We start from the raw sequence: 24,431 nt of genomic DNA on the forward strand, positions 1-24,431 counted from the left end.
CAAACCTGACCACATTTCTATTCATATTCAACATTCTTATTTAACTTTGTTGTCAAACAAGTATTATTCACTTCGATTTTCACATTGCCAGTGACAATTGCTTTCATTTTTGCGTCAGTGCATTGCTGTTTTGGGCTATAGGCCTACTATTGCTTACTATTCAGCAGATGTTTAAATGACATAAAGCTGGATAAGGAATAGGTATGGGGGTATACAGGTTAGGCTTCAGACTAGATCTAACTATAGCAACCTGACATTCCTACACCCATTTCGTCCTCTTGTCCAACCAACAAGAAGGTAGGCCTACACTCACTTACATTCTAAAGACACAGTTGAACAAACTAACCGCCTAATGCCTGGTCTATTCTCCAGGGGGGGTTTTCACTTCAAAAACACATCAAATTTGAAGGTTGTTTTCACCGTAACATCATGAGACCGCTGTGTTGTTCACACGCTTTATTAGTATCACCATCCGTTATAAGTGTATATCAATGACAGAAGCCTACAACAATCTGCCAGTTCATATATAAAAAGTCATACAGAGGAAAATGATACAGAGGTACAATGACAATATACGTGATCTAACCAAACGGCACTAAAAATATCTAATGCTCTACTTCTAGGAGTTGCCTTCGCTTTCGCCATTTTGTGTCCCGCTGAGGTGAGTTGTAGGATTACTGGAAATGAGACGCAGAAATTTGCCACAAATACAAATTAGACAGAGATTTTGTGAACGACTATAGACCTATTGACTTTCACTGGAGAAAGAAAATAACTGAATTGTGGTTGAACTCAATAGAACTGTTACAGTCAACAGAAATGTCTCAAAAGTCAAAGTCCACGACGGCTTGTTTTTTTCATCTGCTACATTTCAAACAATATAACTCGCCCTGTGTGAACTATTTCCGATAGATGTTATGGAGTAACAACTACTGCAGTCCAACATATCAAATCGTATTATCTAGCTGCCATTCAAAGTATGTGTCACTAACCATCGAGGTCCATGGGGTTTGACGAGATGCTCACATGCTAAATAAACAGATGACAACAGGGGCCTCAGCACGCAAGGTCAGAAGGACACAAAATGGCTGCCTCAAAAAGACTGCAAATGGTTGTTCCTATAAGGCCAGGTTGCAAAGTCCTTAAAACACTGTATTCTATGAAATACAACGGCATCATTCAAGTGAATGGTGAATACACCCTCATCGATATATGAAAACGCAAATTTGACCTTGTCAAAACCTAGACCTCAAAGAAACACTTGACAAGGGTTTTTGAGCTGCTTATATGTATCAATTTCATTTTACGATAAATTCAACAGCATACAGCGTTTTTGACTTTGCAATGTGTCCAGAGTTTGAAACCCACTGCACAACAACATGTCACCATCAGCTTAAAGCAAAGATTACATCATCATAAAATCACCATCGTTAGGTTCTACTTCTCTTTTGTTTGTGTACCACATCCTGTTCTACAATATAGGTTCAACTATCAGGCACGGCATCAAAAAATACATGTGCCCAAAGAAAGAGAGAAAAAAATAAACATATACAGGTAGGTAATTACCGAGAAAGACAATCAAAAAGGTATAATTCACCACCATTTAACAAACCGACCATCTCTGGTTTTGCTGGTAGGCAGGTTGCATTTTGAGAACCTGATTCGATTATTTTTTTAATGTCGGGGGGATTTTCTTTTTCGCAACAAAGCGTCATGAGCTCCCGAGCATGAGCTTTGTGACTGGAAGAGAACCACCAACATCTGAGCCAGAGAACAAGGTTGCTCAGAGTGCGCCTCCACTATTAATAGCCTTGGGCACGCTGTCACTCTTAAACCGGTACGGTATCGCCTCGTGCTGCCAGATAACGCACACACACGCGCATCCAAACAACCACACGCGCACACACACACACACACATTTATAAACTTTTTTCTTGACAACCATACAGTGGAGAACAGCTGAAGACCTGTTATTCTGTCATAGATACCCCAACACTGACTTCAATGAAACCGCATGCCCCAAGGTCGTTGGATATCCATTTAGGAATCCATTTAGGAATCCATTTCCTAACTCTGAAACTGAATATACTGCTTCATACAATGTCTCGTATCTGAGAATGGACATGTGTTCCAGGCGGGGGGGTAGTCTTAGAAGTTGAGCGGATTGTGAATTGTAGTTTAAACCACGATCAGTGCCTCAGTGGTATTCCGAGAGATAGGGGTGCTGTATATATAGCCAAGATCGTACAAATGAACAACAAAACGTTGGACATGCATCTGCAGGAATATAACTTCTCAAAGGTTTCCTGCATATAATATTACTTAGGAGTATTAACAATCCTGTAACTCCCCTCCCAAAAAAAGTTTAGAGTTGAAATGTTTAGAGAGGCCACTTGGATTTCACTTGGGTAAATTAATTTCTAAGGGTGTGACATTATTAATTCAATGAATGGAATTGCCATTCCAATTTAGGCAAAGGGGAATACAAATATAAAGCATCTGCCCCATTGCAGCTGCATAAGAGTGTAGGGAAGGACATAACACTGTGATGTTGACTGTAACTATGTAACTTGGCCACCTGGTGTGTCTATATGGCAGCATTGTCGTATACACACACCAAGACAGGTACACAGAGCGTGCATGCCACTGGTCACACCCAATGTTTAAATGACCTCTAATCATGAGCAAGTTTTTTCTCAGCCATACAACATAGTGTCATGAGAACAGACAGAGACAGGAGAGCAGACAGACACAAAAGCCGTTCTACACCTCTCACTTTAAGTTCAGACAAATGTTGTTGAAAAGTTAGCACGTTTCATCAACAGTGTTTCACGAGGCAGAGATGCAATGTTGACCCTTCAGTCTTCTTTTCTGGCCATGTATGATCCTGTACTGAGACAGTTACTTCAACTGAGAAATTACAGGAAGTCCCTAGCAAGTTGTTGGCTGGTGATAAGCCGTGCACACTGTAAGTGAAGAGAAGATGGCGGATAAAGATCAAGGCTCCCCCCGCCGTCATTGACTCCACGTCCTGTCAGGTCTGGAAAGGTCCCTGAAACCCGTTGGCTGTTGTCTTACAAGACAGACAAGATACATTTTACCAAGGGTGAAGCCTTTTAGAAAAGTGTACTTGATGGGATTTTTTGTTAACAGTCCTTACTTCAAAACAATGCAAGTATACTTGTAATGTGGCAAGTATCAGGTTGTGGAGGCCTGTGTCAATTTAGCCTGCTTGTTAGTTGCTTGGTAGTCCAAAAGCAGAGGCGCCTAAAGAAGTTGTGACAGAGAATACCATTAAAAAGTACTCTGTATTCTGTCCTGTGCACAACCTTCGCCCAGACTTTACATCAAGGCGTACAGACCGGCAGACCAAGCGCATCCTATAAACAGTTCAATCCACTTTATGCTACATTGACTTGTCTTTGCGGCATATGATGGATTAATGTGCCAATTTCCTTTGGTCTGTAATGTCTATGAGCTGTTAAAATTGTCAAAACCGTCATTTTCTCATCCCAGTCTCAATGGAGAAAAGAGTTGAATACCTCTGATGATTGTCAAAGGAAACACCTTTCAAGCAATCTTAAGGATCCAAGCTCACAATGACTAAGCAACATTCTGCTGGGCCTTGAGGAGACTAGAGATGTTCATGCATGGGTGGATGTTTTTCAGAAACCTGCCCACTCCTTCCTGGATGTTTACTAGTTTTTAAAAGGTTTTCTGCAGGTCACAAATACGTCCTTTTGCAGATTTTTGAATACAAGACCAATTTCCGACAACAGGGGCCAAATATTTGCGGCTCTTGGTGTTTATTCTTGGTGGTGAAAGCGCTCCCCTCCGCCCCATTCATAGCAACGCTGTTTCCACTGCAACCGCTGAGGAAAAAAAGGTTGAGGGCTGTGAGCCCTACATGGGCGCAGGACTAGATCTAAAGAAAAGGACGGGATGGAATGGTGAGGAAAGCTGAGGAGGAACCCCTGGAGAGCAGAGAGCCGCTCCAGTGAACCTTCATGTGGTGCCTCAGGTTGGACCTGGAGGAGAAGCGCTTGTCGCACTGCTGGCATGAGAAGGGCTTCTCCTTGGTGTGGATTCTCCGGTGGCAGATGAGCGCGGTGGAGACGCGGAAGGACTTGCCGCAGTCGGGGCACTGGTAGCGCTTGGGCTCCGTGTGGATGCGCCGGTGGTTCTTCAGGGACATGAGGTTGGGGAACTCCTTCTGGCAGGAGTTGCAGAAGTAGGTGCCCGTCTTGTGGCTGTTCTTGTGGTTGAGCAGGGAGCTGGCGTGGCGGTAGGCGCGCCCGCACTGGTTGCACACATAGTTCTTGGAGCTGCTTGTGGAACCCACCGGGCTTAAGTCTGGGGAAAGGAAATACGAGTTACTGGCTAAATAATACTAATTTGACCTTGAAGACAATAGGCTGCGTCAAAAAAAGTTGTCAGTTTTAATGTGGACATTAGATGGCCACCTATTTGAAAGGTAGTCCTGATGTTGAAAATAATTCCAATACCAACTGAGATTTAAAAAGTGAGGAAGTGTAGTAGGACAGTAGAATGAGCTTCAATTCCTATCTTGCCCTTTCTGGTTTGACATCACAATGAAATCACAGAAACATGGGAGGGTCAGTGGGCAAATGGCTACTTAAAGGTAAAATAATTTGGTTTTAATGGCTACAGAATGTATGTAGTAAATAGGAAACAAGCATAGGCACAAGGAAGAGAAAAGAAGGAAAACAAGATTTAGGAGAGGAAGAGGCAACTCGGCGCCAACTGATTGTAACAGAATGGTTGCTTCTCTTACATTAGGTTTCTTCTACTAAGTGTGTTGTTCTACTTTCATTTGATTGACCATGAACATATATTTCTAGAAAAGTAATATTTCAAGCACTAAACATTAGAGGGTACCTTAAGTAACGTAGACATTGCATTTTCAATAGTTGATTCCTGTTTAGAATACTTAAAGATGCTGTAGGTACGATATGAGTTATAATACAAGCGAAATATGGAAGAAATTGCATAGACAATCGTCAGTGAAATACCCTGTAAGAATATCGGTTTTCAAGTTGATGATTGATTTTAGACTGCTCCTGGCTAATTTCTGCCCAATCAGTGAATCTGTTCCCTTTTTGGTTCGGGGATACATATTTACTGACAATCACATTCGGGGGATGACATTATCTCGATGGTGGAGAAACATACAGAGGGAAGAAGTAGAGAGGGGGGATGGTTTTTCTTGTGTAGTTTATTCATTCCACTCCCTTTACAACTCTAAACTCTAACCTACAGCACCTTTAATTAGTTTTCTCTCACCAGAAAACCCAAATGACCAAATAAACTATGCTAGCATTTGTCAAGTTATGTTTTAACACACGGCGTTCATAACAAAATGTATTTACACCACAAGAAACAACATTAACAGTGGCAAGATACAGCTAATAGTATTTCATTATGCAACAATACCATTTCTTCTTTTTTTATCAAATACAAACCTTTATTGTGTACATATTTCGACAAACATAAAAAATAACACTCAAAGTTAATATGACCAAAAATGCAGTGCACAAAAAATATTTTACTGAAAGGTTTATCTACATCTGAAATCCAAATTAAGGCGTATGTAAAAAATAAATTAAAAAAATGCAAATAGAAAGGAAGAAACGCGTCAGATGCATATCAATTGTCAAATTTAGGAATTTCAATGGATAGTAAAGCTAGCCGTGAAGATTTCAACAAGCATAGTGGGTAACACTGTACATAAATTACAAAACAGAATTATTTGAATCTATCAAATTTTAACTTTTGTTGCTTTTACTTGTAACTCAAATCTTGATTTGTCCCTCATCAGCTGGGGTGCATTTTGGATTTCCATGATTTAGTTGAATTATCGCCCCAGAAATACATCTAGCCATCTATCAAAAGATAGTCATTTGACTACATTTTGCTGAATTTAGTTAAGATCTTAGCTCTCCTAGACAACTTCTTACCGTTCATTATTTAACAGTCCCATTAAGATCAAGAAGTAAGTAAAAGCATTTAACCCACTTGATAAGCCTAAAATCAAAGTGTGAATGACCAGAATCTTATAGATAGCCTAATATATATTTATTGATATAAGCTACATCAACACTCTTGTACAGCAATAGTATACAATCGCTGTTTTAAAAAAAACACTGTAAAGATTAGCTCCAAGGTTTAATAACATGATTAATGTACAATATCTGTGTAATATTCTAAAAAGTAGAAGGGGGCATTCTTTAATTTGGAACACGGTCAGTAAATTGTCAGCCTTTGTCCCCTGGGGCTAGCTGAGAGCAGGATACATTATAGGAGCTTTTGAATCAAATGGTTGATAAGATTGGGCGAAAAAGTATAAAATACTAATAGCGGCTCAATTCAACTTTCATCTTTAAAACTCAAATGCATTATCCCACGAATGGTTTCAATCTACAAGAAAAATTACCGATGGCAAATATTTAAACCAAGAATGAACAATGATGCCATTACATTTATTCTAGTCATGCACCACATTAGTAAGCCTTTTACAGCTTATAATTAACAGTTTAGAGAATTGAGTACTTTCTACTAGTGCATGGTGTGCTTCTCAGTCTTTTCAAATCTTAAAAAAAAAAAAGATAGTGCGACCCTGCTCCCCCCCCCCTTAAAGAATACAGACCTTTCTAGTACAAGAGGGGGGCTTTCTGGCTGTTTTGGTTGCATCTATCTGTGACACGTAGTTTGGCTCAAAATCACACACAACTCAGTTTGGAAAAATTTTACTAATCTTTTAAATAGTGTAATTTGAAAGTTCTGTCAATTGAATACCATCGATTTAATCTTTTACAAATAACATTTTAGATACTAGTGAGTTTCAATTGATTATATATTCCTTAGAACTGAAAATATATTTTCCATCGGGTCTACTGTTAAATGTGTTGAACCAAGTAAAAGCAAATAAAAAAGCAAATAGATAGACAATAACCTCCACTGTTTTTTTCTTCATCTATTTATTTTCAGGACTCAGCAGTAAGGGTTATAGTATATGGACAAGGTTTTTTTTGTTAAGAAATGAATTATCAAAACATAGTTTATAAAAGTGTATAGTAAGCATTACATATATATATATGCATGAAAACAAAAGAAAAAGTTAGAACTTTAAACAAAAACGGTTATATTTGTTCCAAAACCAAACCTTTTTTACTCTCCTAAAAACGATTTGAAATGCCGACCGTAAAAGTGTCTGCTCCAGTGGGGGTGGGGGTGGGGGAGGGGGTTGTTAGGGGGGGGGGTATAGTTTCAGAGAATGTAGTCATTTCTGTGTTTCTAGATCATATTGACTCCTACAGCACTTTAAATGGTCACTCAACGTCTCGACTACTAGCACCAGTGCTCCTGCAACGTCCAGACTGACTCGTGTCTCTCTCACACACATAATCAGGCTCTCACACACACACACGCTCACACTCACACACACACACACACACACGCACACTAAAAAGCTAATAAATACAAGAGGCTACTGTAAAACGTCAAATGATTAACATTAAAACGGAACAAGGTAACCGGGATGTCCCTTTTGAGTGCGACTTTGACTAGTGTGTGAAGCAGGACGTGGTTGCGTGAAGGGCTTTTGATGGTTCCACGTTCCCGCAACGCATGGGGGTTAGGGACCCTCCTTGCGTCCACCGCGACGGCCTGACGTGCGCCTCCCAACAATTGTAACCTTCCGTTGATACCCAGGATTTCTTTTTAAAACAAGGAGACAACATTCTTGGAACGAGCAAAGTGTTCATTTTGGGAGTCCATCTTGGCTAGCTCCATGTCCAGAAGGGGGAGGGAGAGGAGGTGAGTGGCAAAGGGGAAGTGGAGTGGGGGGGGGTAGGGGTGATTTCAACATCAACACAGCTCTAAACTCACATCCTAAAGACTAGCGCCGCCCAATACAAGTGTTAATAACCATCATAATATAAATAAATAAATGCATTACTACAATGATCTGTCGACTTTTTTTTTTTCTTTTTATAAAAGAGGTTCTGTAGATAATACAGTCAGAAGAACGCTTACAATACATGATAAAACAAAAACAAAAAGAATAACGCAGGCACGGTGCCCAACAATATACCATTTTTCTGTCATTGTTTTTTACTCACTTTCTTTCATTTTGATGCTTTTTTTTTTTCTTCCTTTTTTTGTGTGGTCACCACAACCTATGGACTATACAGTTTTAGCTGGTTCCACTGTGTGGTTTTGTACAGTACAGGTTCTAACCAGAAGAAAGTGTTTGAAGGAATACATGAGCAGGAGGAGATGCAGAGCAAAGAAGATAGTGTGATGTCATAAAGAGGCAGCCAATCAGAGATTCAGGCTGTGGTCAGAAGGGAGACCTACAAGGCTTTGAAGCTCATCTTCGTACTGCAAGAGACCCAAACACACACACACACACACACACACACACACACACACACAAACACACACACAGACAGACAAAAACACATACATACAAATTAAAAAGGGTTATAAACTCAGAGACCAGGTGTGCTGACACTCTGTTCAGTCTCAGAGTAGTTACCAACTCGCGAAAAAAACTGGTTAAAAAGTATAAAATTAAGAAATAAAGTCACCGTCAAATATACACATGCTCACAACAGCACCAACATTGGTTAAGTATTGCTCACACTTCAAAACAAAAAAGACCGGGTTTCTATATATATCCGCAAAGAAAAAAATGAAACAACTCGTCAACTCTAAACAAAACATGGTTTAACACAGTGACAAAAGGCCACGAGAAGACTTCATCGAGAATAACAAAACAAATCCTAACAGTTTCACAATAGTCATCACAAGTATGGGATGAGGTGGAACAATGCATGGAGAGAGCAGAGAAAGCAGTTTCGAACGGCCATATCAGCTCCATGGGATTGCGACGGATATATAACACCTCTGTTGCTAAGGGATTTTTTTTCCTCTAGACCTGTGAAGAGCCCGCCCCTTTATCCATCTGACCAATGGAGTCGCCGTGTCGCTTTGCTGGTCCCAAACCTGCCCGACCTGGCTGTCAATCAGTCCATTATTCAAGTCAACTGCACAGGAAGCATATTACTTTGACATCTCATTTTTTTCCGTTTTCCTATTACACATCAATGTGTAACATTGTTGTTTCAAAATGAGGGATATGGTGAACAGGCTTTAATGGGGGGGCCTTCCAAATATGACCATTTCCCGATCATCCTAGAAATAGGATCCAAGAACTCTGGCTCTACAGGGCAACCCATCGTAGGGACTAAAGGCAGATGTAGAAGAAGCTATCAGTCCATGTAGTTGTGTCAATGAACTACACGTCAACCGTCTACAGTCTATCTGCCCGTCAGTCAGTCCACCCTACTGTCAAGAGAAAGCAAAGAAGCGCAGTTCTAGAGCCCTGTTCATTTAGAAACCAGGCAGCTACGCGATCACAGGCCGGGTAAAGCAAACAAATCAAGGTGAGTGTCTGTGTGTGTTTGTATGCATCCTCCATTTTGAGTCCTTTCTCTCACCCACTTGTTTAATGGCGTCCATTGTGGGTGGTCCCCCAGCTACATTGTGTCTGCGCGTGTGGCATGCAGGGCCAAGACTATGTGCCATGCAACCTGTCCTTCAGACACACAGACTCTTACACCGCAGCCGTACATGGAAATGGAGCAGGATGAGCACACAAGAGGAGGAACAACATTCGTTTGGCACCTCCAGATACCTTGGCATTTGATTAGTTCCCTCGCTAAGCCCCGCCCTCTCGAGCCATCCCTCTAGCTTGACCCACCCATATCCCCCAAGCCCTAAAAAAAAAAAGCCTATATGAAGGGGCCGCTGGGCATACCCAAGAAGTTGGGCGCACCCATGGACATGGAAGGGGGCGCCGTGGAGCCGCTCCAGTGAACCTTCATGTGGTGCCTCAGGTTGGACCTGGAGGAGAAGCGCTTGTCGCACTGCTGGCAGGAGAAGGGCTTCTCCTTGGTGTGGATTCTCCGGTGGCAGATGAGCTGGGTGGAGACGCGGAAGGACTTGCCGCAGTCGGGGCACTGGTAGCGCTTGGGCTCCGTGTGGATGCGCCGGTGGTTCTTCAGGGACATGAGGTTGGGGAACTCCTTCTGGCAGGAGTTGCAGAAGTAGGTGCCCGTCTTGTGGCTGTTCTTGTGGTTGAGCAGGGAGCTGGCGTGGCGGTAGGCGCGCCCGCACTGGTCACAAACATGCGACTTTATGACCCCGCCGGGACCGCCGTGACCGCCGTGGCGACCGCGAGCCTTGTTCATACCATGGGGGTTGAGGCCCTGCGCCTGCATCAGAGTGTGGTCCAGGCCCGAGCCCCAGCCCAGCTCCTGGGAGCCTCCCGGCCGGGGCTGCTGGGGTCTGGGCTGGCGCGGCTGAGGGGCCTGTCCGTGGGTGATCTCCATGTGGAGCCGGAAGCTGGCCTGCGTGGGGAAGGAGCGCTGGCAGGAGCGGCAGGTGAGCTCCCGCTGCTTCTGGTGGACCCGGCGGTGGTTGTAGAGCTGGGACGAGACGCGGAAGGCTTTGCCGCAGTCGTGGCAGCGGTGGCGGCGGGTCTCGGAGTGGATGCGGCGGTGGTTCTTCAGGGCGAGCAGGTTGGAGTAGGTCTTGAGGCAGACGGCGCAGTGGTAAATTCCGACGGTGTGGGTGTTCTTGTGGTTGAGGAGGGAGCTGGCATGACGGTAGGAGCGGCCGCACTGATCACATCTGTGCAGGGACAGAAGAGGATAAACGCCAGAGGAGAAAGGAACAAGGATTTAGGAAAGGGGGAGGAAGATGCAGAAAGACGAGGAACAAGGGTTTGGGGGGGAAGGGGAGAAAGGAGAGATTAGAAACTGATCCTGGATGCTTTGATGTCACCAATCTAAGGTTGGGTTACGGTTTATTACTGGTTACCACTTTGTTAGTATATATTAGGTTGTAGTTAATATAAGAACATAAATTTTCTATATATTAACAAAAAAAAAAAAAAAAGGTAGCTACATCTCATACATACATACAAACATACAGGTATATGATCTGAAATCCGGCTTTAAAACCATCAAGAAGACTACTAAAAGTGGTGTACCATTTTAACGCTAGTTACTAGACAAGGTAAGAATACTGGTGGGTGGGAGGGGAAGTGCAGGAAAGACGCTACGGACAGACGTTGGAATTTGGGAGGCATCTATTGCTTCCTGCACTGCACAAATGGACGCAAACTTTGTTCACAGCTGAAACCACCATGTTGAATACAACAATCCAAAACAAGACATCAGTCACAGCCTGCTTTTCGGTGAATGCCAAATTTGACAACGTAACGATACAAGGAAATCCCATTAGAAACACTAACAGTGGCCATTTAGTGGGAAGTACAATAATACAATTGCTATCTGGAAACCAAGAGGATTATCTTCACCTAATCATGTGCAGTGCAGCTAGCTCAAAATACTTCCCTTCCATTCCTTTCATTTAGGTCAAAATCACAATTGCCAAAAGCTCAGACACATAATTTGGCCCTAATACAGTCTCTGTTCTAATATCTGGCCATTAAAATAAAGCTACGAAAAGGACAACAGTCAATCACAAACAAAACACTACAATCAAATTCATAACAAGTACAGGGAACACAGAAAACATTACTTTTACTTAATGTGCAACTTAACTTAATATTGGTGTCAAATAGTGAAAAGTTATACATCTAAATATAGAAAATGTTTGATTGTAGATAACCTAGGAAAAAAAAAACTAAATGTGTGATATATTCTCACTGAAAGCAAACAGGGTTGACTTATCTGGTCTCTCCACTAATTCAATTTGTCCAAACTTCAGAAAAATCCGAATTCCGGCACGCGTATGGTCCCAAGGAAGCCGGATTGGAGATCATATACCTGTAATAGACATGTACAGACCTAAATTGATCTTCACTATTTTTTTTGGTTTTCAAGTTCGGAGAATCACAAACAACTGACGAGAACTCACGTGTACCGACACTCTTCGCCCTCTCCTGCGGGTGCAGCGGCCTTCCTCCTGCCTTCCATGCCTACCTGGTTGTCCCCGCAGCGGTGCCTAGCCAGGCCCGATCTCCCCTGGAAACTCTTCCCACAGCTCGGACAACCAAAGGGTGTGGCACCCTCCTCGTGGACCTTCTGGTGGTTGCGGAGGAATCTGGCCAGCCGGAAGGCTTTGCCGCACGTGTGGCAGATGTGCTTTTTCCGCTGCGTGTGGATGCGCATGTGGTTGCGCAGGGCCATGTAGTTTGTGTACGGCTTGTCGCAGAAGTTGCAACGGAAGTCGCCTGTCTTGTGGGTGTGCTTGTGGTTCAGCAGGGAGCTGGCATGCTTGTAGGCGCAGCTGCACAGGTCACAGGCGTAGGGCCTCTCGTCAGAGTCAAGATCCACACTTCGGCCCTCCAAGCTGAGGTTGGAGCTGTTGACGGAGGCGGAGGAGGAAGGCAGGTGTTGGGCCGGGCAGTCGTGGGCCGCTAGCTCGTCGGCTGTTGCGTAACCTTCGCAGCAGCCATCACACTCAAAATCCATCTGGACTCCAGGACCCTGGGGCCCCTTGCAGAGGCCTGCGGTGTTGTGGGTGGCAAGCTGTTTCTGAGTGCGGAAGCCCTTGCCACACTCCTGGCAGTTGTGCTTCTTCTGGGCGAAGTGGAGACGCAGGTGGTTCTTCATGGCCAGCCGATTGGGGTATGTGGAGTTGCAGACATTGCAATGGTACTCCCCGATCTTGTGGAGGTTTTTGTGGTTGGCCAGACTACCTGCATGGCGGTATGTCTTTCCACACTCGTCGCAGGCAAAGGGACGGCGCCCTCCCTCAGATTGATCAAATTTCTGGGGCCTAGATGTTCCTGCCGAGGAGTAGGGTTTCTTGAAGCCTTGCTGGGCATTGGCATATTTTACCCCCATTCCGTGGCTCTTGGAGGACTCTCCTCTCATGCTCTGCATTTGGGATGTTCCAGCTTGCTGGAAGCGGGATCCATTGGGGCCAGTGCGGATCAGGCCCTTGGCCCGATGCTCTTCATGGAGACGCAGGTGGTTGATAAGTTGCTTTTGGATCTTGAAAGCCTTACCACATTCCTCACACTTGTGCCTGCAGCAAGGAAGAGGCAGAGATAAGAGAAATTAGGAAACCATATCAATGTACAATGCATTCAATAATATTTTGAGTATAAGCCATAAACAAGCCTCAGATTAACCACAAACCTTCCAGTCCCTTGGTCAAAAGGTATGTTTTAGAAAGTAATTTATAGCTTTGTAAACTTAAAGGCGAGTTATACCACTGTACTAATTACATTATAAAATACAGTGGAGTCATCATTCTGAAGAATTAAATTGTATAATGTCTCCGTTTAACATTTTCAAGGCAGAATAAATGCTGAATGCTAGGGAGAAACAAGAACGTACCTCTTCAAGTCAAAGTGGGTCCTTTGGTGATTCTTGAGTGCCAGCAGATTGTAGTAGCGCTTCTGGCACACCAGGCAGCGGAACACTCCAGTCTTGTGGGATTTCTTGTGGTTGAGGAGGGAGCATGGGTGCCTGTAACCTCGGCCACACTGGTCGCATTTATGGGGCCTGTCGCCTTGTTCTCCCATCGACCTCCGGCCATCTCCTCCAACATCTCCGCTGCCGCCAGCAACCCCTCCACTGACTCCCTCTCCTCCAGACATCCTTTTGGCTCCGTTCAGGCCCTGCTTGCTCAGGTTCCCTGATCGGTTCTTGCCAGGGCAAAGGTGAGTAATCAGGTGGTGGCGGTCAGCAAAAAACATTCCGCAGTCCACGCAAATGTGATTGCGACCATCCATCTTGTCATTGCCGTTGGCGGCGGTGCTCACGTTTGGCTGGGACTGGCGTTCTGCATTCTGGGGTCCATGGATAAGCTGGTGATTCAAAAGGTCTTGCTTCCTAGAGAAACTCTGGCCACAGGTGGAGCAGATCATCCTCCATTCTTGGTCCAAGTTGGACGGCCCGGGTGTGGTTGGATTGTTGGCGTGGCTGCGGAGATGGCTCCGGAGGGCTCTGAGGCTGGCGTAATGGTTGCCACACACAGAGCACTGGTATACCTCCCCGTCGTCTTCCTCTTTGTCATTGTTTCCCATCCTTTTGCCTCCACTCTGCGAGTACTGGCGCTGGCTGCTGCCCTCCTTCATGCTACTTGAGCCTCCGGAGGGCAGAGATGTCCCGCCGGGGCTGTGGTAGTTCATGTTCCCCATGAAGCCATTGGACATGTTGCCCTGCGGTTGCTGCTGCTGGCCACGCCGGGGGCACATGTGGGACTTGATGCCTGATATGTCACCATACATCTCGCCACAATCTGCGCACATATGCCGGTCTGCCTGGCGGTGTGCCGAGTTGCTTTGGGACAAGGAACCTCCATCAAAGCGGTCATGGAACTCTAAAGAGTCGAGTCCGCTGCTGTGACCGCCATCTGGTACAAAGTGGGCAGCGTCACCTAGGTTGCCAGGTAGTGAGATCGGAGTAGTGGCACCACTACCCTCTTGGACATAGCTATTCTGAGAATCTAAGGTCAGTGGCTCTGAAGACAGCCAGTCATTGCTGTCATTGTTCAGGGGCTGGTTGGAGGGGCGGCCCTTGTGGCTACGTAGATGGCTGTGCAGAGCCGCTAGGTGAGGGTACTGCTTACAGCAGATGGTGCACTGGTAATGGCCTGTCTGGTGAGATCGCTTGTGGTTCACCAGACTCCCGGCGTGGCGGTAGCTTTTGCCGCACTCGCCGCACTTAAACCGGCGCTCCCCATCATCTGGGGAGTTGGCTTGTGGCACTCGTCCACCGGACGGCGACGAAACTGAGCCTTGGGACCCTGAGCTCATCCCATCCGAGTTAAGGATGGCGCTCTCCTGACTGTGAGCACCGGGATGGGGGTCATGGGTCAAGTAGTGGACCTTGAGGCTCTCGAGATCTGGATGGCCTGCGCCACAATATGCACAAGTATAGATGGGATTGTTGACAGGAGGACCCATGATTGGATCATACGGGCCCCTTTTCTCACTTGGCAGCGGCGGCAGGGGCAGTGGGTCCCCCAGGGCCGGGGTGTATGCCGGGGAGCGGACTGCACTCAGGTTGTGGGGCATGATGCCGGGGAAGCTGCGAGAGAGGCCCAGGGAGGACGAGGCTGCGTTGTGCAGCAGGATGTGCTCCTGGAAGTCTGCCTTGTTTGGCAGTGTAACTTGGCACAGGTGGCAAAAGCAGGAACCCCCGTCGTCGTTCTGGGACGACTGGTTGCCGCCGCCTCGCTCCGAGCTATGGAGGCTGCTGCTGCTGCTCACCATGGATGCCCCGGGGGTCTTGAACTTGGAGTGGGTACGCTCGTGGCCGTTTAGCGCCGCCAGGTTGCTGAATTGCTTGAAACACACAGAGCACTTAAAAGTTCCTTGCTGGTGACACTTCTTGTGGTTCACCAGGCTACCGTGGTGGCGATAGGTTCTGTCACACTGATCACACTTAAAGGGCCTGTCCCAGGCGTCGTCAGATCCCGGGGAGCCCTTTTTTCCGTGCTCCTCCGCCTCGTGGCTTTGCAGGACACTATGGGTTATGCCACTGTTGTTCAAATGAGTACGCCCAAAGTTTTCGGAGAGGTCCTGGGCAAGGCTGTAGTCCCTCTCGTCGTGGCCGCCGTCTTCGACTACCTCCTCACTCTCTTCTTCTGTCTGCGCACTACTAGGGGACAATGTATGGATGCGTAAGTGGTTTTTCAAAGCTACTGCGTTGGGTAAAGTACGGGTACAAACGGGGCACTGAAATGAACCTACTTCGTGAGATTTCTTGTGATGGGCTAAACTTCCTGCGTGCTTGTAAATTCTGCCACACTGCTCACACTCAAAACGTCCGGTCTCTTCCTGCTGATAATGTGCTTTCATATGTTCTAGTAGACTAGGTGTACTCGGGCAGACCATATCACACTCTTTACAGGGGAAACCCTTTGCACGGCTCATATCATGCATTGCCATAGTACTGTAATTCAAATTTGAAGGGAGAATCACAGTTCACAATGCAGTTATGAACAGTGATGAGGAAGAGGTGGGGGGAGGGGGGGGGGGGGGGGGGGAAGACTGTGGCTTAGCTGTTTAGCAGTGTGCGGTGGCAGCCATGTTCTCCCCAGAAGCTGGGTACAGGTTCAGCCAATCAAGGCCCTTCCTGGCAAGCAGGAGGCGGGCCTGGGGTCACAGCGGCCAATGAGGTAACGCTGCAACAGAGGGGGAAAAAAGCACTACTTTAAGCAATGAGAATTTCTTTAAGTTACATTACTAAATCGACCGACACTTTAAACCCATCACCATTGTTGAACATTTAGCTGTTAAAAAAGGTAGGGTAATTAAACCATCAGATTGTCCTCATACCTAGACCGTAAGAATACTCCAGCTCACATTGAAAGCTGTGGCTATGTTTACCTAGCCTAGAGAGCCACACCTTTGTTTATAGTGTAAAGAGAGCGGCGAGATACCCCCCATCCACTACAGCAGCGACAAAGGGCCAGATGTGTTACTGCCCTTCCCCCATTAATGGTCAAACAGCTTAGTTAAGCAGTTGTTTATACTTGAAAACCTCTAACTGTTGAATTTGAGAGACACGTTTAGCCCTTCTATTAACATATTCACTGTTCACCTATTAGTATACATTTTTTAATCTGCGACATCCTTAAGCAACGCTATCAAATAAATATGTATGCAATAATATTAATATGCCATGCAAATCCGCTAAACGTCTAAAAAAAGTAACAGTGACACATGGAACAGTGCTGGGGACATTGCCTTTGGGAAAAGATCGCAGATTTAAAAAATATATATTCTGGATTCTCCTATCATGCCATTTCTTGAGCTACCTCTCAAGAACCCTCCCGCTCTTGGATTTTTAGGGCTTGTGGCTCCTAAGCTGGTGGCTCAATATTGACATACTGTGTTTGTTCCTGCCACCACGTGACTGCAAGACGCAGGGGGAAGGCAACTTCACAGCCCTACATTTCTTCTCACAATGGGTTAATATTCTGCACGCCACACCCGCTCATCCAGGGTTAATCACCAGGATCTGGATGTGACCATGCATACAACCAGCAGGAATTGCGTGTACATTATGAATCTGCTCTATTTAAATAAAATGTCTCATCCCAAAGCCCACAAATGATAACGAGTAATCCCACACTGAACAACTTGACAATGAATGTCCAGCACAATCAGATGTTAATAAATACCGTTTATTAAAACATTTAGACTGACTGTTTTGTTGCCGAGCAACCTCACAGCACATCCAAGATTGTATAGCATAAACGAGTAGCTGTTGCATATGTTGATGGTTAGTGGTCCCTCACAACACTTTCCTGACCCATTTGCAACAGTAACTCAAATGTATATAGCTGTCTAGTGCTTATAGATTATTGTGAATGTGATGGACATGTTTATAATTCCCAGTTTAATTAAAAATAGTATGACCATGTGTTGGGTCACTCTCGTCTCCAGGTCATTGGACACTTGACGTAACACCTTCAAACCTGTTGATTTTGGCTGGTGAGTTTAGAAGACAAAATAGACTTCTGAGATGCCTTGTGTGTACTTCGACTCAGACTTTATTACTGCCCTCGAACATCCTGAATGTGAGGGAAACTCTAGCCGACACATTGCAGGACGATTCATGAATATAAATGTGTAGTGCTAATGAACTAGCTCCAAATCTGATTAACAGTCGACGAAGGCCACCAATAATTGGCCAAATGTAATCCAATAAACAGAAGAAAAAAAAAGGGGTTACAAAATAAACTTGAGTAACATTTGAGTGGTGAACCGTACTTTGTCCATTGTAGATGGTTTGTGTGAATAAGCAACATGTTTTTTTTTACCATGACATCACCAGTTTTAATATAACGCAGGTATCACATAGCTGCTTATCAATTTATAAACAATACATGTGGATTCAAGGTAAATGTGGTTCAAATCAAAGAAAGACCAATTGGTGGTTGCACTTCTTAATAGATGAACTCATGGGTTTGAGTACATTGATAGTTGATTTTCCCACAAGCATGTTTCAGCTTTTACAATCATGAGGCTAGTGCTTTTGGTAGAGATAACTGAAAGAAACATCTGCCAGGTGTAGCTGTTCTAAAGAGATTTAAATCTTGTTTTCAAATGGCTGCCATGCAAGTTTATCTGCCATTGACACTTTCTTTAAAGGTTGACGCCTTGCTAATATGCCTTAATATGTCTATAGCTTGCTACAGGTTCTAATAGTAGCACAGTACACCCCTCCATCAGTCTTTGACATGCCTAATTTATCAGATTAGGAGTGACTTTACAACCCAAGTTTACTTCTACAGGAAAGATGCTGGTCAGTTAAAGCAGCTAATCACTACTTTACAGATTACAGGTAAAGTGTATACAAGATATAGGCAAAAGTACAGAGCATGCTGACATTGAACAGCAGCGAAGATATTCACATAAAATGTCATCCCGTTTCAGAAAATTCCTAAACTGATGGAGTGGGCTGTGCTGTGGGCTAGAGCTGCACTGCAAAAGAGGGCTGAAGGGTTTTCTATTCCTCAACAAATAGCTATCAAAATTAGCAATCCTTGTCCACGTTAGATGATCTGGGTTAACTAATATGTCAGATTAACGATCCTCACCGCACAAACACTGTAATAATACAGGTATACTCTCTCGGACCGTTCGAGCAACAGAGAGGAATAGAGGGATAGTGTGATTATAGACCGGGAGAGAAGGATAGTGCGAGTGAGAGAGAGATAGAGAGAAAGGGGATAGTGTGAGAAGGAATGAGAGAGGAGAGAAACAGTGTTTTACAGACTGCCTAGATTTGCGAAGTGTGTGAAAAAAGGAGGGAAAAAATATTCACCAGCAGCCCAAAGCAAGGCCAGAGAGGAAAGAGAGAGGAAAAAAAAAAAAGGTGTGGGAGAGGTTTTGATTGGCGGGATAGAAAATGGAGGGGCTGGGGGAGTGAGCTAGATGCAGAGAGGAGAGAGAGGAGAGTGAGGAGAGCTTTCGCGCACACACACAGACACGTGCACACGTGCGCGTGCAGACAGAGCCAACAGGCCTTGATGTGCTGCAGCCTGGCAGGTAGGAGAGGGGGAGGGGAGAGGGGGAGGAATGGCCGACAGCCACATATATTGTGTATGGACCAAACACTGGCTTTAGGACAGAAAATAAACAACGCACAAACACACACTAGGCAGAATACAGGGGTGAAGCCCTTCAGCCTATCATTACACCACAACATTGTTCATGTCATTAGGCATGAATCAATTAATGGTTGTTTCGGAACAATGAGGAATCATAGAAAACCAAATGTATTTAATATGTATGCAGAATGAATGAATGAATAAGCCAGGAAGAGATAAGCAACAATTCTTAGAGGTTTAGAGTCATAGTACTTAAAATCACTTCAACACTGTGGCTGATTCAAGCAAATCACCCTTATTCAACCTTAGAAAATGAACTCGGACTTCATCTAAATAGTATATCCCTAAAACGTCCATGCTATAACCTCCACATACAGTTACAGGAATTATCTTTTACGAACTCTGGCACTGTATACACCAAAATCTTCCACCCCAGACTGGGAGAACCCAAAGCCTGCCATAGAGACACCTTTTCTGCATTCAAACACATTTTGCCCTCTGGAACCCTATGTTTGTTCCTCTCCCCCAAAGACACATTTCAACATGGGTAAATCGGTGCCAGATTGATAGGGGGAAACCATGTCTTCTGTCTCTATTCATCTAGAATAATAACTTGATTTCCATATCTCTACAACGTTTCTTTTACTTTTGTAGTAACCAATTCAACAGGTTTCTTTTACCAGTCACTCGAGCAGGAGCCTTCCGATATCGACTTCTAAACCACTTCACTCATTACCCTTAATACAAACTCCCTGCACTGGACTCATAACGAGACATAAAATACGAAAATACCAGCCACTCTGACCAGGAGGCAGGCTTAGTATCCAGAAAGCTGTAAATAGTTTAAACGACGTGTCTGAAGATGCTGAAACGACAGGCCTGGCTAACGTCTCACTTGATTATGTGCGGCAAAACATGTATGACCAAACACTACAGCATATAAGGTCTATTAGGTCCACAGACCGTGAAGTTATTCTGGGGGTAGTCTGTTTTTCCCCCGTTTTTGAAACACCATCAGGGTGCTTTAGCAGAAAGAAAGTCAATCAACTGCAAATGAATGGATCCCAGGCAGAGTTCCCCCAACTTGTCTGGTTAAATGCTGTTCAGGTCACAGAAGATGTTTTCTAAAAGTTCCTCTGTCTACCAACCAAGTCAAGGCCACAAACATCCAGCCAAATGAAACGTCCCCGCCCATATACTACAATCAAAGTTTGAATAGTGTAAGCCATGAGATTTATCATTAACACATAAAGAAAGTGTTAAATAATTTATGAATAAGTCAATCATTGAAGCAGTCTTTGTGCATTTACATTGAGGGGCTTGTACGTTTTTTGCTGGATTGTACAAAGCACGATATTTGCCCAGAACTGCTTCAGAGAAAACCCTTTTTGTAATTACCAGAGAAAGTGAACAGACAAACAGCAACCTCCATCTCAGCAATAAAGTATTGTTTATTGTATGGTTGGCTTGGTATTGAAAGGTATTGTTTTAACCAATTCAAGAATGCAGTTTGCACTGTAGTCAATTTAGATTCTAACTGGTACTACTACAGAGCCATTTAAAAACCAAACAATTGAAACATAATATAGAATCGACAGAAAACACATTTCAATGTATCAGTTCAGCATAACGTATTCAAGTTAATATAATGACTGGAGCAAATGCATCGACTTCAGGTGTTTCGCCTAGCCAAACGTTTCATTCAAAAACCGATCTAACCGAGCTCTACAAATACAATCAACACAAAACCGGCTCAACTTTTATCCGTATTTCTCCAAGATAATGTAAAAGGGTTAGAATTAAACAAGGCTTTCTCATTCGATTGCATTTTAATTAACTGAAAACCACAATTACTTATTGTTACATTGTTATTGAATTGTGATTATTCAAAACTAGGCTCTAATCATCAGCATTCCTTTCCCTGTTATAATAAACCGGTCCTGTTTCTGTTTACACATGCGTTGTTTTGATGCGAGTGTAAGCACTCTCCGGCTCAAACAACAAGAAATCAAATCGAACAAATTGATCCAAATTGACCTAGGCTTTATATTTTTCGATGGTAATCGCTGTTTTTGCCAGGACGAAGTAAATAAAAACAAAGCTTCTGACCTTGGACCGTCTTTTCTATGCCGGGTTCAGCCCAGCATGTATTTGCCAGGACAAAAGCGGGGCATCTTTACCGCCGACATTTCCTTCGCCCACTCCCATAATTTCCAACAACTGCATAGTCGCGACCGTACATTAACTAATCCTAGTTCTACCCATTTTGTACAAAACAAGCTTCCCTCATTGTAATATTTGAATGGCGTTCACGGCGCTACGCAGTGAAGCGATAATATCCGAAGACCTCAACCCACTTTCACTGAGACCCCATTTTCATCGGAAAATGGCTTTCGAACAGCAAGCCATTTTCCCATGCTAACCAACCGGCTAACGCGTTAGCCTACAATGTTAGTTTTTATCTATGCAAACATTGTATGCTAGCTGGACTCATGGGTCGGGGGGAGGAGGATATTAGACGGAAGAGTAATATCTTGCAATCACGAGAATGAGTAACCCTCTGTCGACTGAATCACTTTCCAATAATACATTTTGTGGTCATCGGGTATAAACGCAAACTTGCAGGCTATGCGGCCGTCTTAGCACATAGCCAGCTAGCACCCCCCACGATGGTAAAAAGTGAGGAAAACGGAAGTTCCATATGTAATATAACTGCAATATAGTCCGACTTAAATGCAACAATTGTACCATTTGCATGAAAAGAAGTGTCCATTATTGTTTTAATCAACAGACCAATGAACCTGGTATAATTTTAACAATTGACTGCACGGCAAATACCCATAGCATTGCCAGTTAGCCTAGCTAGCTGTAGCAACCCCGGGCTAGCCTGGACCGACACAAAGATCTCGACAAATATGCTACGGCCCATGGATGGAAAATCTCATTTTAGACGTTTAGCGCCTTCGACTTACCCCTCAGTTGGCCTTTGTGCCCACAGTGTGAACGATGCAAAATTTGGGAAAAACAGATTGTCTGAGTTCATCGATTAGACATGGTTGTTTTTCCAAATCAACAATCGACTTGAGTCCTTCGCTCTTTTTTCCACCGATTCAACATACTTCCTGCAAGCCTGGCCGCTAAGCGGGGACAGACGTGCTTTGGCGCGTCATCATGCGCAGAATACAATTTCAGCAGCCATGAAACATCTTATTCTTTCGAGTAATTTTAACAGATCAATTAGTCAATTTAGCTTTAATTCCAAGTTCATACATCACTTGTTTACGTCCATTTTGCTCCTGCGCGGTGCATGTAAGTGCAAAAAAAAATCGAATAAATCAAACATCCACAGTTGGTGCAGCTCTAGTGCCCTAGCCACCGAGACATTTTTGGTACCTCGAGTCTCGGTTGATCTCGGGACCAATAACCTTCTGAGATCATTTTATGTGGTGATGAATCGCCACTTGTCGTTTTCTTTTAGCCAAGCACAACAACTGATATAGAGCAATAGAGAAGGTATACATTCGTGAGTCATACTAATGCATTTATCGCTGGCGTCGACGTTTCCAGCTGCATATGGATCGTATGTATTTTCATTAAAAAACGGTTTATTCTTCGTTGTTGTCGACAAATGTTGCATAACACCATTTATGACCAACCTTTCAGACAAATGCCCGATAGCTTATGTAGCCCAGTGTAGTCCTACAATTGTCAATAGATTCTAATTTACACATTTTTAACGAAATTATATATGTTGTTTAAGCTTTTTTGAAAAAGGTAGTTCATCATCTGCTAATCAGAGTAAAAGCAATGCAGCTGTTATGAAGTAACCGTCATTTTCCAATTTGAGATAAATTAGGAATCAGCAACATATAGGCCTATCCTGAATCCTGTAGGAGTGTAAAATGAATTACCCAGGAGGCTAATAGTTGGAGGCGTTAAGGTCCTAATGGAGGCCTACATGCATGCCAGATATTTATAAACTCTCACCCCACATATATTGGTGCCAGCATTCATTCATATCCTAATACTTTCTCCATCCCTTATCCAAAATGGTCCTTGTTTGTCCATCTTCCATTGTTTTTTGCTGCCAGGCTGTGTAATGTTTTGTGTAAACATAGGCAACCTTTGGCGACTCTTGCTCACAATTATTTGTGCAATATTGCTTTTTTTTACTTATTCAACTACTTCATCTGAAGTGTTTGAATTGAAAATAGCTTTTCTACTCAACACGGGAAATAATTGGCAATTAATGAGATTATAAACCTGTAACCTTAAGATCAAATGCATGATACATCTTCTCATGTTACCTATGGCTCTTGTAACATATACGTAATCTATTAAATAGCTTATTACGTCATTGATCCTATTTTATATTTTATTGAACTGCAATAGGTTGTCCTATATGAACGTTATGTTTGTTCGGCATACCGTTTGAGCATCCATCATTTCTTGAGCAGCACAACAAAATGATTGTCATGATAATGAGGATGATGATTATTAATGTATTATTAATAATCATAACTATACAAATACCATTTCATGTTACAATTTGTATTTTTATTGTTATTATGTACTTTTTACACCCCAATCTGCCGGTAAAGGCTGTTATTGTTCTAATGGCATTAAGTGTTAGAACAATGATTTAAAATGTCTGAAGAAACCCAAGTATTGATTTTCTAAAGGACCTCTACGCAGCAGAGCACTTCACTGGTGACTTGACCTTGGCTGAACTAAAGGCTGTTATTGGCATGAACTAAACAGTCAACTGCTTTCTTTGAAACATGGTATGCTGAGAATGTCAAATAAAATACATGTTACCAGCATTACCTGCAACTCTAACATAACATTACAACATTACAATTAGCATTCGGTATTTAATTAGTCAGCTAAGCAAGTCTTTTGAGAACTGAATTATGGCTATCGGTCATGTAGGGCTCTGAACAGCATGCTAAGGATTTCCCTTGAATGAATGACTGAATGAATGAATGAGTGCTAGGGTCACCCACTGCAGTTAGCTCATTAAAAGTGCGTTCCTAATTGGATAATTATATTAGCCCGTGGTCTCTCTTGCCCCCCCCCCCTCCAGCCATCCTTTGTCTCTACCTCCCCACTTTAATTTTTGTTCTTGCTTGACCACCCTTACTTTCGATTCAGGACCCCCTCTCCCCCTCCCCACAGACACACAGAAACAGACACACTCTTCTCCCCCCCCCCCCCCCCCCTCTCTCTCTCCCTCTCTCTCTCTTTTTGTTTTCTCTCTCTTTCTGTCTCTCTCTCTGTCTATCGCTGTCTGT

General features: G+C 43.8%; 1 protein-coding gene across 1 annotated transcript; it reads right to left on the reverse strand.

The window, feature by feature from the left end:
- Nucleotides 1–550: 550 nt before the first annotated feature.
- On the reverse strand, nt 551–22,252 carry LOC307082971 (uncharacterized protein). The gene is made up of 5 exons (XM_079746734.1): nt 22,110–22,252; nt 13,404–16,200; nt 11,974–13,089; nt 9,845–10,719; nt 551–4,353 (listed from the first exon to the last, which is right to left on the reverse strand). The coding sequence occupies exons 2-5, from the start codon at nt 15,962–15,964 to the stop codon at nt 3,926–3,928; spliced, it is 4,980 nt and encodes a 1,659-aa protein (XP_079602860.1). The 5' UTR covers nt 15,965–16,200; nt 22,110–22,252; the 3' UTR covers nt 551–3,925.
- Between the last annotated feature and the right edge of the window lie 2,179 nt (nt 22,253–24,431).

Source organism: Pollachius pollachius (assembly GCF_949987615.1).
Source record: "Pollachius pollachius genome assembly, chromosome: 11".
Taxonomy (NCBI): domain Eukaryota; kingdom Metazoa; phylum Chordata; class Actinopteri; order Gadiformes; family Gadidae; genus Pollachius; species Pollachius pollachius.